The 15,091-nt window shown below is 42.6% G+C and overlaps 1 protein-coding gene across 10 annotated transcripts in view; it reads right to left on the bottom strand.

Annotated features, from left to right (window-relative positions):
* Positions 1 to 15,091, bottom strand: part of MAPK10 (mitogen-activated protein kinase 10) — a 232,692-nt gene that overhangs the window by 60,357 nt on the left and 157,244 nt on the right. For all 10 annotated transcript variants that reach the window (XM_053404162.1, XM_053404165.1, XM_053404157.1 and 7 more), the window contains 2 exons: positions 4,577 to 4,706; positions 735 to 793 (listed from right to left, as the gene is read on the bottom strand). In XM_053404162.1, coding sequence (XP_053260137.1) covers positions 735 to 793; positions 4,577 to 4,706 — 189 coding nt within the window. The remainder of the gene's footprint in view (positions 1 to 734; positions 794 to 4,576; positions 4,707 to 15,091) is intronic.

Genomic DNA, 15,091 nt, shown 5'->3' with positions numbered 1-15,091 from the left:
AACAGGATACCCCTCCCGAGGAGGGGAAGGCGAGGCAACAACCTCCCTTCCAGCCAAATGAAGGTTTAAAGGGACCCCTGACCATTAGGTCCAGTCGTGGCCGACTCTGGGGTTGCGGCGCTCATCTCGCTTTATTGGCCGAGGGAGCCGGCGTACAGCTTCCGGGTCATGTGGCCAGCATGACTAAGCCGCTTCTGGCAAACCAGAGCAGTGCACGGAATCGCCGTTTACCTTCCCACCAGAGCAGTACCTATTTATCTACTTGCACTTTGACGTGCTTTCGAACTGCTAGGTTGGCAGGAGCAGGGACCGAGCAACGGGAGCTCACCCCATCGCGGGGATTCAAACCTTCTGATCGGCAAGTCCTAGGCTCTGTGCTTTAACCCACAGCGCTACCCACATCCCAAATGAAGATTTACCCAATACCAAAAAGGCAAGGAAGAGGGAGCCAGCTGGCCACGCTGAGTTTAAATGGCCCGCGGCCATACCCGCTTTGCCAGCTGATAGGCTGGGGCTGCCTCGCAACACTGCTGACGCAGCCGGCAATGGCACAGGAGGGAGGTAGCGTACCTCTCCTCACCCCCACGCTGGAAGAATATGATGCTTGGCTGCCTGTGCGCAACATCGCCCTCTGATATAGAGGAGAGCAGATTGTTCACTAGAGAGTACAATGCCCACTTCTCCCTCAAAATCCTCTTCCCCTCCCGCAAATGGCAAAGATTTAGGTTACTTACACATCCTGGAACTCCTCCAGAGATTTCTGTGGTGTGAAGACATTTAATAAACTGATAATCTGAAAAGCAGGGAGGGAGAGAAGGAGAGAGCGGGAAAGAATGATAATAAAACATTAGCAGTTGATCAGATTATGACAGATTGCTCTGCTGAAATTGCTCTTTAAAACTGTTCAGTTTACACCAATCCATCTTGCTACAAGCGTGCATATATATATATATATATATATATATATAATCAACAACAGCAACAACCCACAAGCAGCAGATCACGAAGGCATATGTTGCAAAGAAAGACATTGTTTTGAGAAGACAGTGATTGCCTGCGTTTGATTCAAACAAAAGCGAAGCAAATTCTCCCTTTAAACTGGGAGTTCACAGCTGAACGTTCAGCCTCGCTGGAAACAAACATGTAGAATTTGCTAAGCCACGAGGCGTCAGTGGTATATTAATGATGCTTGCCAGGGAAGGACAGACAGGTGTTGAGGCTTCAGAGAAACAACAACTTACATATTAAAAGCAAATGGTTTCTTTGTTTTTGCTTTTTTAGGGGTGCAGGATGTTACTGTGATCCACTGCTACTAATAATTTCTGCTACTGCTGCCACTATTAGGCTGCACTTAAAAGCTGCTATTGTCACTCCCTTTAGTTAGTGCCTACTGCAAGGCTGAAGGATGTACCCCAGCCCAACTAAATGTATTCGGCACGCACCAGCCCTTTAGAGATGCAGCTGTCAAAATGAAGCTGACCATTGGCAGTGCTAGAGGTTGGAAGTAACTTTGAATTAATACAGGATATGGTTCAAATACAGCCATCTGCATTCTTGCTTTGCTCTGTCAAACGACTGGCGGAAACTGCTCTGAACTGGCCTAGCACACAGGCGTAAACTCATGGAGCTCATACGCATTTTAAAAAATGCCATAAGATGTCTATTTTGCAATATATTTCATGAATGCTTTATCTTCTGCCATCTCATTGGTGGACAGCTACCTGTTAGGATATAGTTCCGTTCCACCTTAAAAGGAACAGGCATGACTGTTGTGTGTCACATGCCTGTTTACATTCCAGCACAGCTTGCTGGGAACTTCCATTCGTATATTGCTTTTGCTATACTGCTGTTGTGCTTGGACACAAAGGGAAGCAGACATGTTTTTCTTTTTTTTCTTTTTAAAGATATTTATTAGGGTTTTACAAAATGAAAAAAGAAAAAAGAAAAAATACAAGTAAAAAACAATTCCATCTTTCCATCACATTCTTTCATTTGCTTGATTCCCGGACCTCCTCAAACCTCCCTTTTTGTATTCCAATTTAATTTGTTAGTTCAGCAAATCCTTCCCCTCTTTACTTATCCTAATCTTTAATCTTAAAATAATGTAACATTAGATTTTTGTCTATTAATAGTCCAATTTTTTCATACTCCTTATAGCATTGTAGCTAAAAACCACATAACTTTTCATCCAACGTCATTCTAACATTCATTGGGAAGCAGACATGTTTTTCCTTTGTCCTGCTGCTGAATAAATGCTGTAAATATGCTTACACATGTCTCTGTCCACTACTTCTGCTGCAAAGAGTTTCATCCCTCTCGCGTTATGGGTTCCCACTGCTCTCTTGTCCTAACTTTACCTAGAAAATCGAGTCTTCCTTTCATTCCTTCATCTCCCCATCTGCAGCACTACCCCTCTTCCTACATTGAAAGGGGGATTGGAGTATATGACCTTCCAACTCTACGATTCTTTCCAGCTTTGCTCCTTTCTCTTTTCAAGATTGCTGAATAATCCATTGCTGCCAAGGATCCTGGTGCTATGAGGTCCCCCTGCCTCCTGGCTCAGTTCAATAAGTCAATAAGTGTTAGGGAGTAGGTGGAACCCATTTTTTACAGCCAGGGGGCCATGTAGTAGTGAGTGTGGCAAAAGTCAGTGTGGCCAAACACACCTCACACTCTCCATCCTGGCAAGAAAGTGGAATTATCCTAGTTCAAGGTCACATTCCAGCCTGGCAAAAATGATGAGAGGAGGGTACAGAGCAAAGATGGGCTTTAGCACAGTTCTGAGGCCTGGCAGAGACGCCAGGAGAGAGACGTTGGGCCCTCAGACCTGCAGTTCCTCACCACATTACAGTGGACGCTCAGGTTGCAAACGTTATCCGTGCGGGATGCACATTCGCAACCCGTATCTGCGCATGCACAAGTTGCAATTCGGTGCTTCTGCGCATGCACAAAGCACGATTTAGCGCTTCTGAGCATGCGCGGCCGCCGAAACCTGGAAGTAACCTGTTCCAGTACTTCCGGGTTTCGGTGGTCCATAACCCGAAAAAACGCAACCTGAAGCATCTGTAACCCAAGGTATGACTGTACTTAGGGAATCTGTTTCCCAGGCTTCCCAGTGGGAAGCTGAGCATACATGGAAGGAAGTTGAAAACCACCATTTCAAATGACTATTGCCAATGTGAACCAAATTATCTGCAGCTGTGACATATATATTTGATTCACTGTAAATGTTAGCCTCTTAGGCACTCTGTGGTAATTACAAGTGAAGGGGGGAAATGCAGACTTAAGCGTCTGAAATGTATAAAATTTGAAAGCACATTATTAAAACGTTAATTGAAAGAGCAAACTGGCAACATCTGAGCCTGGAAGATGAGAGAGCATCCTTGAGGGCCCTTCAGACAAGGTAGCACATTGCTACCCTCTGAATCTTCTGATCTCTGTTTACTCTTGATTTCTCTCTGAACTGGACTACATGCTTGCTTCTGATCCTTCCAACTGACCCAGGTCACATTCTCACCATATATTTAAAGCATTGTGATTCTGCTTTAAACAGTCATGGCTCCCCCTAAAGAATTCAGGGAACTGCAGTTCTTTGAAGGGTGCTGAGAGTTTTTAGCAGACCTCTAGTCCCCTCGCAGAGCTACAATTCCCGCTCTGAGGAGTTTCTGACATTTCCTGTTTGGCAGCTTCTAAAATGATGAAGTCTGAAGAATTCAGAACTGAGGTTCATTTTCAAAACCTAAATTTTAAATTTTGTATTTGGGAAATGTGTATTTTATTTTAATGTTAATTTCTACCCCGCCACAACTAAAAGCACCTCATGCTTTGCTACACTGAGAATAGCTGCGTGAACCAATCTTGTAGGAAAATGTCTTGTGGAGGGAGGGGGAAGAGAGATGGTCTGATCTGTGCTGGAAGAGAACCGTGCCTTTCACCATTTGGTGAGGAGGCTGCAAAAAGAAAAGGGTACGAAAGAAAGGGATAAAAATAAAAATAAAAAAATCCACTTGAAAGAGAACACAAGGTTCGTTCCTCTACTGCTTTACCCCATGTCATTGAGTTCCGACCTTGACCTTAATCCTGATGCTATTCACATAAGCACAAATGTTATCCAGTATTAGCATATACCAGTTATGTCGCTGTGGACGGGATAATAAGCACACAATTGATCTATTGCTGCACAAGAGAATGGAAACTGAATTGGTTTTCCACTCTTCTCCACAGGACTTTCATGGGATTTAAATAGGAGGAGATCTCCATAGTGACAGCATAATCAAATATGCTGATCCGAGGTTCAGAGACTCAACTCTCTTTTGCCAGCAAACAGTGAGTGCAGCTAAACTTTTGCCCTTTCCCTGACACCTACTTTTCGGAAGGGAATAATCCAGCTCTGATCACACCCACACCTCCCATATTCATGCAGACACTGCACAACTATCAATGGAGTAATTCCCTGGAACAACAAGCAAAACATAATCTTGTTTTTAAATTAACCAGGGCATAACATTATCTCTCTCTCGGTTTGCAGTGTCAAATGTTCATTGTTCTCAATCCCACCACTGAAAGAAAAACTCACATTTTTGTGATTCACACACTTCATGAGGACTAGCTCCCTGTAAGCTCGCTTCGCATGTGTCTGATTTTGAAACGGCCTGCTGAGCTTCTTAATGGCCACATTTCTGTCGAGAACAGCATCATATGCAGCACTGGAAAAATGAAAAGGACAAGAATACAACTATTACATCATTAAGTTCATTGCTAGTGTTAATTTGTTTCAAAGATTCTTCTTTTGTTTCAGTCGAAGTATGCATTTCTTAAATGGCCCTAATCTCTTTCCAGCAATCTTTAAGCTTTAGTGTAATAAATATTAAGGAATCCAGCTTATCAGAGTCAAGCACAAGCATCATTGTTCACAGAAGCTGCAGTCAACAGTTGATTTCAGTGGTCAGACTAGTTAAGCCTGAGTAGTTGTGATTTACTTCACAAGAAGGTAAAGGCATCATGACCAGCCACCACGATTCTGAGTAGGAGCAGAGCAGTGTCTTCTCAGTGGTGGCTCCTCTTCTGTCAAACTTCCTTTCAAGAGGAACCCACTCGATCCAGTTCTTTGACTCAGCTAGAATACATTTTTTTAAAAACAAATCTGCCATGCCTTTTAAGCTATTGACCTCTGTGTGCATGTTTTCTGTTCTCTCCTGCTACTTTTAATATACCACTTGTTCTTGTTTTACTTTTAATATTATTTTATTGTGCTAATTGTTTTAACTTTCCTTTAGGCTGCTTAGGGTGGTGCAAGTAAAAGGTGGTTCATAAAGGGAAAGGAGGAATAAACTTTATTGGTATAGCATCTGAGAATATTTCTCCTTGATGGTCCTTTAGCCCCAGATCTAGCTACTTTTAATTTATCTGCTCCTAAATTCAGTCTCGCCGGAGAGCTTATCTGCTTCTGCATGCTGTTTCTGGAAGTACACATGAGTCACAGCTTAGTTTAACAAAACTGGGAGGCTGTTTCTACCTGCTCCATGCCACAATTGCTTCATGTCTTTGATATTTATTTTTTTTTGCAAAGCAATATAATGCAATCATAATAGAGGCTTTTACCTACTCTGCAGAAGCACGGTTGGGATTAATTGAATAATGTGTCTCCCTCCCCCACCTTCATTGCAGATTCCATCATGATGAAAAGAGCATGCCAGCTATGTTTAATAATTAATTTGCACCAGGAGGGAGGGGGAAATGAGTGAATAAGGCACCTTTAAAATAAAAATTACACAAACCTGACAACTCTGTTTGCTAGAAACAGGGGTGGTGAACCTTTTCTGCCTGGCCAGCCAGATCCCAACATCCCTAACCCTCTGTGGGCCATTTTGACAGGTGGGTAGGACTTGCTTTTGGTGCTGACAGCAAGCCCCTGCCCCCTTCAGCTGCCCTAAGGAACTCACATTAAGCTCCTAGTTGTTCCTCCAGAGCTACATCAGATATGGGGCAGGTGGTGTGGGTTTGAGAAGAAAGGTCTCAAACTGGTACTTATGTCAGGTCTAATTAGGGGAGGGGGCAATGGTTCCCTACCCCTGCTTAAAAAGAAGCTGATTATGGTGTGTTTGTGTCTGAGAAAGATTAAGTCCCCCCCACGTGGTTTTCTTCAGATCCTCCCTGCGGATAATCTATGTACCATTTTCATTCAAATTCATACAAATTTGTGGAGGATGAGGCTATCAATAGCTACCTGCCATGCTGGCTCTGCTGTACTTGCACTGGTGGAGGCAAATGCCTCTGAATGTCAGTTTGCTATGGACCACAAGTCAGTAGAGATGCTCAGGTGGTTTTGGGCTTCCCTGCATGGCCACTGCATGGACAGGTTGCTGGACCAGTGTCCAGAGGCAGTGATGAGCTGGGTGAGGGCCAATAAACTTAGGGTTCATCCATACTATCACTTGTTCCATGACTAGAAAGTATGGGTCCAAGCAGTTTTGCCTTTGCCCTGCCCCTTTCCCCCATAAAACCAGCTGTTTAGTACTAAATTGGAGCAAATGTCAATCTGGAGAAAACCCAACTGATGTTTGCTCTGATTCAAAGGTAAACAATTGGTTTTCCTGGCAGGGCAAGCAGAAGTATGGATGAGCCCTGAATCCCAGCAAGACAGAGGCGATGTTGGGAGGTGGTTTTCAGATCCAGGGAGACAGCCTGGTGTGGATGGGGCTGCACTTGCCCTAAAGGAACAAATGCACAGTTTGGGGTTACTCATTCAGTGCCTTCACTGGAGGCCCAGGTAATTAATGCTCTAGTAACCTTACAGGAGAAGGGACGTGGGTGGCACTGTGGGTTAAACCACAGAGCCTAGGACTTGCCGATCAGAAGGTTGGTGGTTCGAATCCCTGCGACGGGGTGAGCTCCCGTTGCTCGGTCCCTGCTCCTGCCAACCTAGCAGTTCAAAAGCACGTCAAAGTGCAAGTAGATAAATAGGTACCGCTCCATCGGGAAGGTAAACGGCGTTTCCATGCCCTGCTCTGGTTCTCCAGAAGCGGCTTAGTCATGCTGGACACATGACCCGGAAGCTGTACACCGGCTCCCTCGGCCAATAAAGCGAGATGAGCGCCACAACCCCAGGGTCGGCAACGACTGGACCTAATGGTCAGGGGTCCCTTTACCCTTACCTTTAACCTTACAGTTGGACTGCAATGCGTTTTACATGGCACTACCTTTGAAGGTATCCTGGTAGCTGCTAATCTTAGGAAGTGAGATGGGATTATATAGCACTGAGTATTATCTCCTCTGACTGACAGGAGCTCCCCAAGGTCTCGGGCAGGAATCTTCACTCACCAGCAGCTGAAGAGGGAAGGACTGACATGCTAATGCTTGGAGGAAGCGGGTGAGTTTGCGTTGCCTCTCCATTCCTCTAGGTACTTGGTTAGGGAGCTGCCTGCCCAGAGGTACAAACCAGCCTCTGGCTTGTGGGATGTGATATGTAAGTAGCAGTCAAGTACAACATTCCTTGTTTTCCTAGAGTGGACATGTGGGGGAATGTTTGGTCCAACCAGTCAAAAACTTCCTGTTTCCTCCTGGCTGGGGCATACTTCCTTTGCATGTGACTAGAGGTGGGCGTGACCTTACCTGTCCAGGTAACAAAAGTGACAAGGCATGCAGCATTCTCTCTCACTCTCTCTTTGACTTCCTCTGTCGTTGGAGCAGCTTTTCGCTAGAGATGCTCTATTGGCTTCCAGCCAACGGAGGACACTGCAATTATCCCCATATGGGATAGCTCCACTTGTATATACAGTGGTACCTTGGGTTACAGACGCTTCAGGTTACACACTCCGCTAACTCAGAAATAGTACCTCGGGTTAAGAACTTTGCTTCAGGATGAGAACAGAAATTGTGCGGCGGCAGCGGGAGGCCCCATTAGCTAAAGTGGTACCTCAGGTTAAGAACAGTTTCAGGTTAAGAACGGAGCTCCAGAATGAATTAAGTTCTTAACCCAAGGGACCACTGTACTTGTAACTAAGTCTGCCTTCAGGGATCCATCTGTGAACTGAATGTGAGTAAACTACTTTTATATACTTTACACAAGATTGTGCCGTGTTTATTCTTTTAAGAGGGATATAAGGGAACTTACCAGGAACCTAATAGTGAGAGGCTTACACAAGCCTGCAATGAGCTACTCACTGTGCATTTAAAACTGTGAAACTCTGCTAAGTAAAGGAACTTGCTAGCGCAAGTTAGAAGGATACTAATAAACAATATATCCTCTCCTGCCTCCCTGAACATTCCCACATGTCTCTTAGCCAATGCACAAGGATGAGAGGGACATTGCACATGCTACCCCTTGATGAATCATCTAGTGAATACATCCAGTACAAAGATGCAGAGGCTGTGAAAAGCGAAGAAGCAGAACGTTTATAAAACAGCTGGGGCAGGAGGAGAAGATGAAGAAAGAGTTGTGAATGATGGGTGGGGGCCTTTCCCCATCCTTTGGACATCCTGGAAAACTCATCAAACCTGATGTACCTGGAAATGGGTGTGGAGAGCATAGCTGAATGAGACACAGCTGAGAAATGACAGCTGACTTCGGCAGGTTGAGAGGCACATAAGAAGAGGAGCTGCAAGGAGGTCAGCTATTGGTAGGATGGGGGTTCAGTGCCCCTCACCAGAATGCCCATTTTGTTGCCCAGGTCAGACACCCCTGCCTCCCCACTTTCTACTTTATTGGTATACCCCCATGCCTAAAATAATCAGAATAGCTGCTGTCGCTTCCCCTCCTCTCCTTCCTTTGGCCCTCTCCACTCGCCCACATTGGTTCATTTTGATTTTGCTGCAGTTTGCCTGCAGGCTGCCGGGGAAATCTTCTACCACGCGCGCACACACCCGATCCCTGCTGTGTGAGTACACAGCTGAAGACAAATATCGGAAACCAAATAACAAAGCCAATAGAAAACCGGTGGGGACGCCTAATGAATTCTGACAGCTCCTGCCGGCAACTGGCAACTTCTAAGATTTTCTTTTCCCTGCGTATAAATTGGTTTTTTATCCCAACCACATACCCCAAGAATACCTTGTCCATATGGCATCCATATTAACATGTAACATAATGGGTGGGTGTGTACCTTTATATAGTTATATCTATCTATCCTTTTTTGGACTATATTATTTTGCTCAGGTATCTAATCATTAGATATGTAAAGTATTTGAGACAATATTACATGAACTCTTATCATCCTCCTCGTTGCACATAGCACCACCTCTCCTCCTTTAAACCAACCTCAAAATTCACTTTCCCATCAAGGCTTTGGCACAAACACTAAGTAATGAGACCCCACTGTATTTGCACCTGAAATCAATACATATCCTCCCCTGCCTACATTTCCCTCATCTCCCTTTGTATTCTGCATTCCTTTGGACAGGAGTCTGTCCACACATCATATTTGCACATAGAAATGAGTGAAGCAATTTAAAATAGATTCTTAATACAATATTGTGAGTCACTAAGTTGATCAAGATTTATGAAATAATCTGCCTTCTCATGTGTTATGTTTCAAAACGAGCTAAGCAAACAATGTGTTAAAATTGATTTTTCTGTTGTTCTGCTGCTTCATTTTTGGCTTAAGATTTCCATTATCTGAGCAAGGATGCCAGAACTGTTTAATTACCAGATAATTAAACAGTCGGTCTGTGAGCAGTTAGAAAAGGATGCTGTGATTACTAGGACCCAGCATGGGTTTCACAAAAATAAGTCATGCCAGTTGAAATCTCATTTCTTTTTTTTTGATAGAGTTACAAGTTTGGTGGATCAGGGGAATGCTGTGGATGTAGTGTATCTTGATTTCAGTAAGGCTTTTGGCAAAGGCCTCCATAATAGAAGATGCCATTCAAGGTATGACATTGGGCAAATCCCCAGGACCGGATGGACTGACTTCCAAATACTACAAAGTTTTGAAGGAAGGGTTGATACAACCTTTGAAGGAAGTCTGTAATGAGATTATGGAGGGGAAAAGGGCACCCGACACGTGGAGAGAGGCCTACATTACACTTATACCAAAGACAGAGACTGAAAAGACCCAACTTAAAAACTACCGACCCATCTCGTTATTGAATGTGGATTACAAAATCTTTGCTGACATTTTAGCAAAGAGACTGAAAAGAGTTTTGATGGAGGAGATTCATGGGGACCAAGCAGGCTTTCTCCCGAAAAGGCATTTGTCGGATAATGTAAGGAATATAATTGACATTTTGGAAAAGTTGGAAGTGAATATAAACACTAAGGCTGTTTTGATATTTGTGGACGCCGAGAAAGCCTTTGACAACATTTCTTGGAGTTTTATGTTGAAGAACCTCCGGGGGATGGGGGTAGGCCAAGGGTTTGAGAATGGTATAGGTGCAATATATTCTGAACAGAAAGCAAAATTAATTGTAAATAATGTAGTTACAGAAGAGTTCAAGATTGAAAAAGGGACACGACAGGGGTGCCCTATCTCCCCATTACTTTTTATATCGGTCCTTGAGGTTTTGCTTAATATGATTAGGAGGGACCAGTTGGTTAAAGGGATTCAGGTCGGAGCTAAACAATACAAATTGAGAGCATTTGCAGATGACCTAGTACTTACATTGCAAGAGCCAGAAGCTAGTACGAAAAGAGTTTTGGAAATAATCCAAGAGTTTGGTCAATTGGCAGGATTTAAATTGAATAAGTTAAAGACAAAGGTATTGGAGAAAAACTTAACACAGGTTGAAAAAGAAAGGTTTCAGAATGAGACAGGGTTGACTGTGGTTAAAAAAGTGAAATATTTGGGTATAAATATGACAGCTAAGAATGTGAATCTATTTAAAGATAATTATGAAAAAACTTGGACAGAAGTGAAAAAAGATTTGGAGATTTGGTCAAATTTAAAGCTTTCCTTGTTAGGTCGAATTGCAGTTATAAAAATGAATGTATTGCCAAGAATGTTGTTTTTGTTTCAAGCATTGCAAATAATGGATAAAATGGACTGTTTCAAGAAGTGGCAAAAAGATATATCTAAATTTGTCTGGCAGGGCAAAAAGCCCAGAATTAAATTTAAGATATTAACGGACTCAAAGGAAAGAGGGGGGTTTGCCCTGCCAGACTTTAAACTGTATTATGAAGCGGCAGCTTTCTGCTGGCTGAAAGAATGGCTGCTTCTTGAAAACACAGACATTTTGGATTTGGAAGGTTTTAATAACATTTTTGGGTGGCATGCATATTTGTGGTATGACAAGGTTAAAGCACACAAAAGTTTCAAAAACCATATTGTCAGAAAAGCATTATTAAATGTCTGGATCAGATATAAAGACTTGCTGGAAAATAAAACTCCAAGGTGGCTATCGCCAATGGAAGCAAAGGCAGTTAAAAAGTTAAACATGGAGTCGAAGTGGCCAAGATACTGGGAAATTCTGGAAAAGGAAGGGGATAAACTGAGATTGCAGAGTTTTGAGAAATTAAAAGGGAAGGTGAGAGATTGGTTGCATTACCATCAAATAAATGAAGTGTTCAAATTGGACAGTAAAATTGGCTTCCAGGTGGAAAAATCAAAATTGGAGACAGAACTGTTAGAACCCAGTACCAAGAATTTGTCAAAAATGTATAATCTTCTGCTGAAATGGAATACACAAGATGAAACGGTTAAATCAGCTATGATTAAATGGGCTCAGGACATTGGTCATAATATTTTGTTTGCTGATTGGGAAAAGTTGTGGACCACCGGGATGAAATTTACGGCATGTAATGCCTTAAGAGAAAATATTATGAAAATGATCTATAGGTGGTACATAACCCCAGTCAAGCTTGCAAAGATTTACCATTTGCCTGACAATAAATGTTGGAAATGTAAGGAAAAGGAAGGTACATTCTTTCACCTCTGGTGGACGTGCCCGAAGATTAAGGCATTCTGGGAAATGATCTATAATGAACTGAAAAAGGTATTTAAATATACTTTCACCAAGAAACCAGAGGCCTTTCTCTTGGGTATTGTCGGCCAGGGGGTGTTAAAGACAGATATAACTTTCTTTATGTATGCTACAACAGCAGCTAGAATACTCATTGCGAAGTACTGGAAGACGCAAGATTTACCCACACTGGAAGAATGGCAGATGAAGGTGATAGACTACATGGGCTTGGCAGAAATGACGAGCAGAATCCGAAACCAGGGAAGAGAAGCAGCGCAAGAAGAATGGAAAAAGTTCAAGGACTATTTAAAGAAATATTACAAAATTAATGAAAGCTAGAATGATGTTGGACTGGAAAGTAAATGGTTACTATTAGCAATGGTTAAGACAAGGAGAATAAGGAAGATTAGCTTAAATCTTAATTAAAATAAGGGAAGATTTGCTGAGTAATTGATAAGAACTTGGAATACAGAAAAGGGAGGCATGAGGAAGTCGGGGAAGAAAGGTATAAGAAACTAAGATACGAAATGGTACATGTTTTTTGTTTTGTTTTTGTTTTTTGTTTGTTTATGTATTTGTTATATGTTTGTGTTGTCATAAAAATCTGTAATAAAAAATCATTATAAAAAAAAACAAAGGCCTCCATAATATTCTTGCAAAGAAGCTGATAAAATGTGGACTGGATGACATAACTTGTTAGGTGGATTTGTAGCTGGTTGACTGACTGACTCCGAAGTGTGCTCACTAATGGTTCATCATAATCCTGGAAAAAAGTGACATGTGGGAGGGCCACAGAGTTCTGTCCTGGGCCCATTGTTGTTCAATATCTTTATAAATGGCTTAGATGAAGGGACCGAGGGGATGCTCATCCAATTTGCAGATGACGCCAATCTGGGAGGGGTAACTAATGTCACAGAAGACAGAATCGGGATTCAATATGACCTTAACCAATTGGAAAACTGGTCCCAAACTAACAACATGAATTTGAATAGGGACAAGTGTAAGGTTGTGTACTTAAGCAGGAATAACCATATAAGATGAGGGACATGTGACTTATCAGTAGTAAATGTGAAAAGGATTTAGGGGTCTTAGTAGACCACAAGCTTCACATGAATCAACTGTGTGATGCAACAGCAAAAAAAGCTAATGCTACTCTAGGCTGCATCAACAGAAGTATAATGTCCAGATCAAGAGAAGCTATAATACTGCTCTATTCTGCCTTGGTCAGACCACACCAGGAATTTAAGGATATTGACCAGCTGGAAGGTGTGCAGAGGAGGGCAACCAAGATGATTAAGGGTCTGGAAACAAAGCCTTATGAGGAACAGTTGAGGGAGTTGGGTATGTTTAGCCTGGTAAAGTTGAGAGAGAGGAGATATGAGAGCCATATTCAAATATCTGAAGGGCTGTCACATGGAAGACGGAGCAAGTTTGTTTTCTCCTGCTCCAGAGGGGTAGGACTTAAGAATCAATAGCTTCAAGTTACACGAAAGGAGATTCTGAGTAAACATCAAAAAGAACATTCTGACAGTAAGAGCTGAAACAGGCTCCCTTGGGAGGTAGTGGAATCTCCTTCCTTGGAGGTTTGAAAGCAAAGGTTGGGTGGCCATCTGTCATGGATGTTCTAGTTGAGATTCCTGCATTGCAGGGAGTTGGACTGGGTGACCCTTGGACTCCCTTTCAACTGAAAAATCTACAAAGTAACCCAGGAAATGAATAAACTGTTGGTCTCCAATGGCCTGAACAATTGTCATGCTGGCTGGGACAGATGGGTGTAGGAGTCCCAACATCTGGAGGGCCACAGTTTCTCCAACCCTGAAATAATCACTCTGCTGCCCATCTGTGCTCATCCACCAAAACATCATATGATGTGCACAACTTATGGTGTCCATTCAGCTTGCTTTAGCCACATCTGGTCCATCTAACCCAGTATTATAAACTCTGCTTAGCAGTGGTTTTCCATACAACTGGGGGTGAAATGGTTCACCTGGAGATACCAAGGATTGCATTTGAGACCTTCAGCATGGATTCTTCCATAGAGCTATGGCTCCTTCCCTGTGGATGGTGGATGGGTGTCACAATCTCACCATGAGCCTATAGTAACTAAAAGTCAACACGGGCAAGGATTCACCCATGGTCACCACATGCTGAAATTGCTAGATGAGTAGACCCTTACTGTGCTATCATCATATGCTGAACTCTGCATGGATCTATGCAACCCAGCCTCTGATATATGTTTGTGCTAAAGTTGAATTCAATAGATAAGAATCAAAAGCTGCCTTGCAACCAACTCCATAGGAATTAACAGCCCATCCAAATGACTAGCTGGCCTGCAGAACAGCTCAAAATAAAACAGAGAACCACTTCTTGTCTACCTGCCCATCTTCCAATTCTCTCCTTGACTGGAGGCATTCTTACATGCAATCCTATACACGTTTACTCAGAAGTCCCACCATATTCAATAGGGCTTAGTCCCAAGTAAGTGTAGATAGGATTGCAGCCCTGCTTATTGCAAGAGACTGGCCAAGTAGCTATTTATACACCTGGTCAAAGGGAACTGGGAAGATTGAAAATACCAAAAGAAAAAATATAGCTTGCAGATAAAACTGTGCAACAATTTCTTTGGAAGGGTTATTGTAGATACTCTTGCTAAACTGTGACTTTATCCGAGCATCTGTATAGCTGTTGATTTTTTTTAACAGCAAGAACTATAACTCAGTCAGTTTCATCATAAAAACTGCAGCTTTACTATGATATGCACTGTAAAAAATATCCTTTAAGTTTACTATCAAACACTAGCAGCTGGGGGACACTAAAAAGGCTGTAAATAAACTGGCACCCAATAAATTATGCTTATGGTTGGCTCGATGAGGTAAATGTTAGCTTTCCAATTGTCTTTTTTTAAAACAACAACAATAAATAACTATTGAAATGGCCCTGTTTAATGGGGACAAAGATTACTTTCAACTAAACACCTAACTTGCCCAATCCAACAACAAATGGGATGTATATACATAGCATTATCACCCTTTAACAATGTGCAAGAAGCTAATTTCACAGGTAGGACAGAAATTACCTTAGCTACGCTACTTTGACAGAACAAATGTTGTAGGAATCAAAGCAGATCATTTAGAGGGTAAACAGAGAACACCAAAACCACAAACTTGCAAGGTGCCAGCTGTGGGGTCTCCATCTT

Source organism: Podarcis raffonei, chromosome 9, assembly GCF_027172205.1.
Source record: "Podarcis raffonei isolate rPodRaf1 chromosome 9, rPodRaf1.pri, whole genome shotgun sequence".
NCBI lineage: Eukaryota > Metazoa > Chordata > Lepidosauria > Squamata > Lacertidae > Podarcis > Podarcis raffonei.
This window is presented reverse-complemented; position numbering and strand designations above follow the sequence as displayed.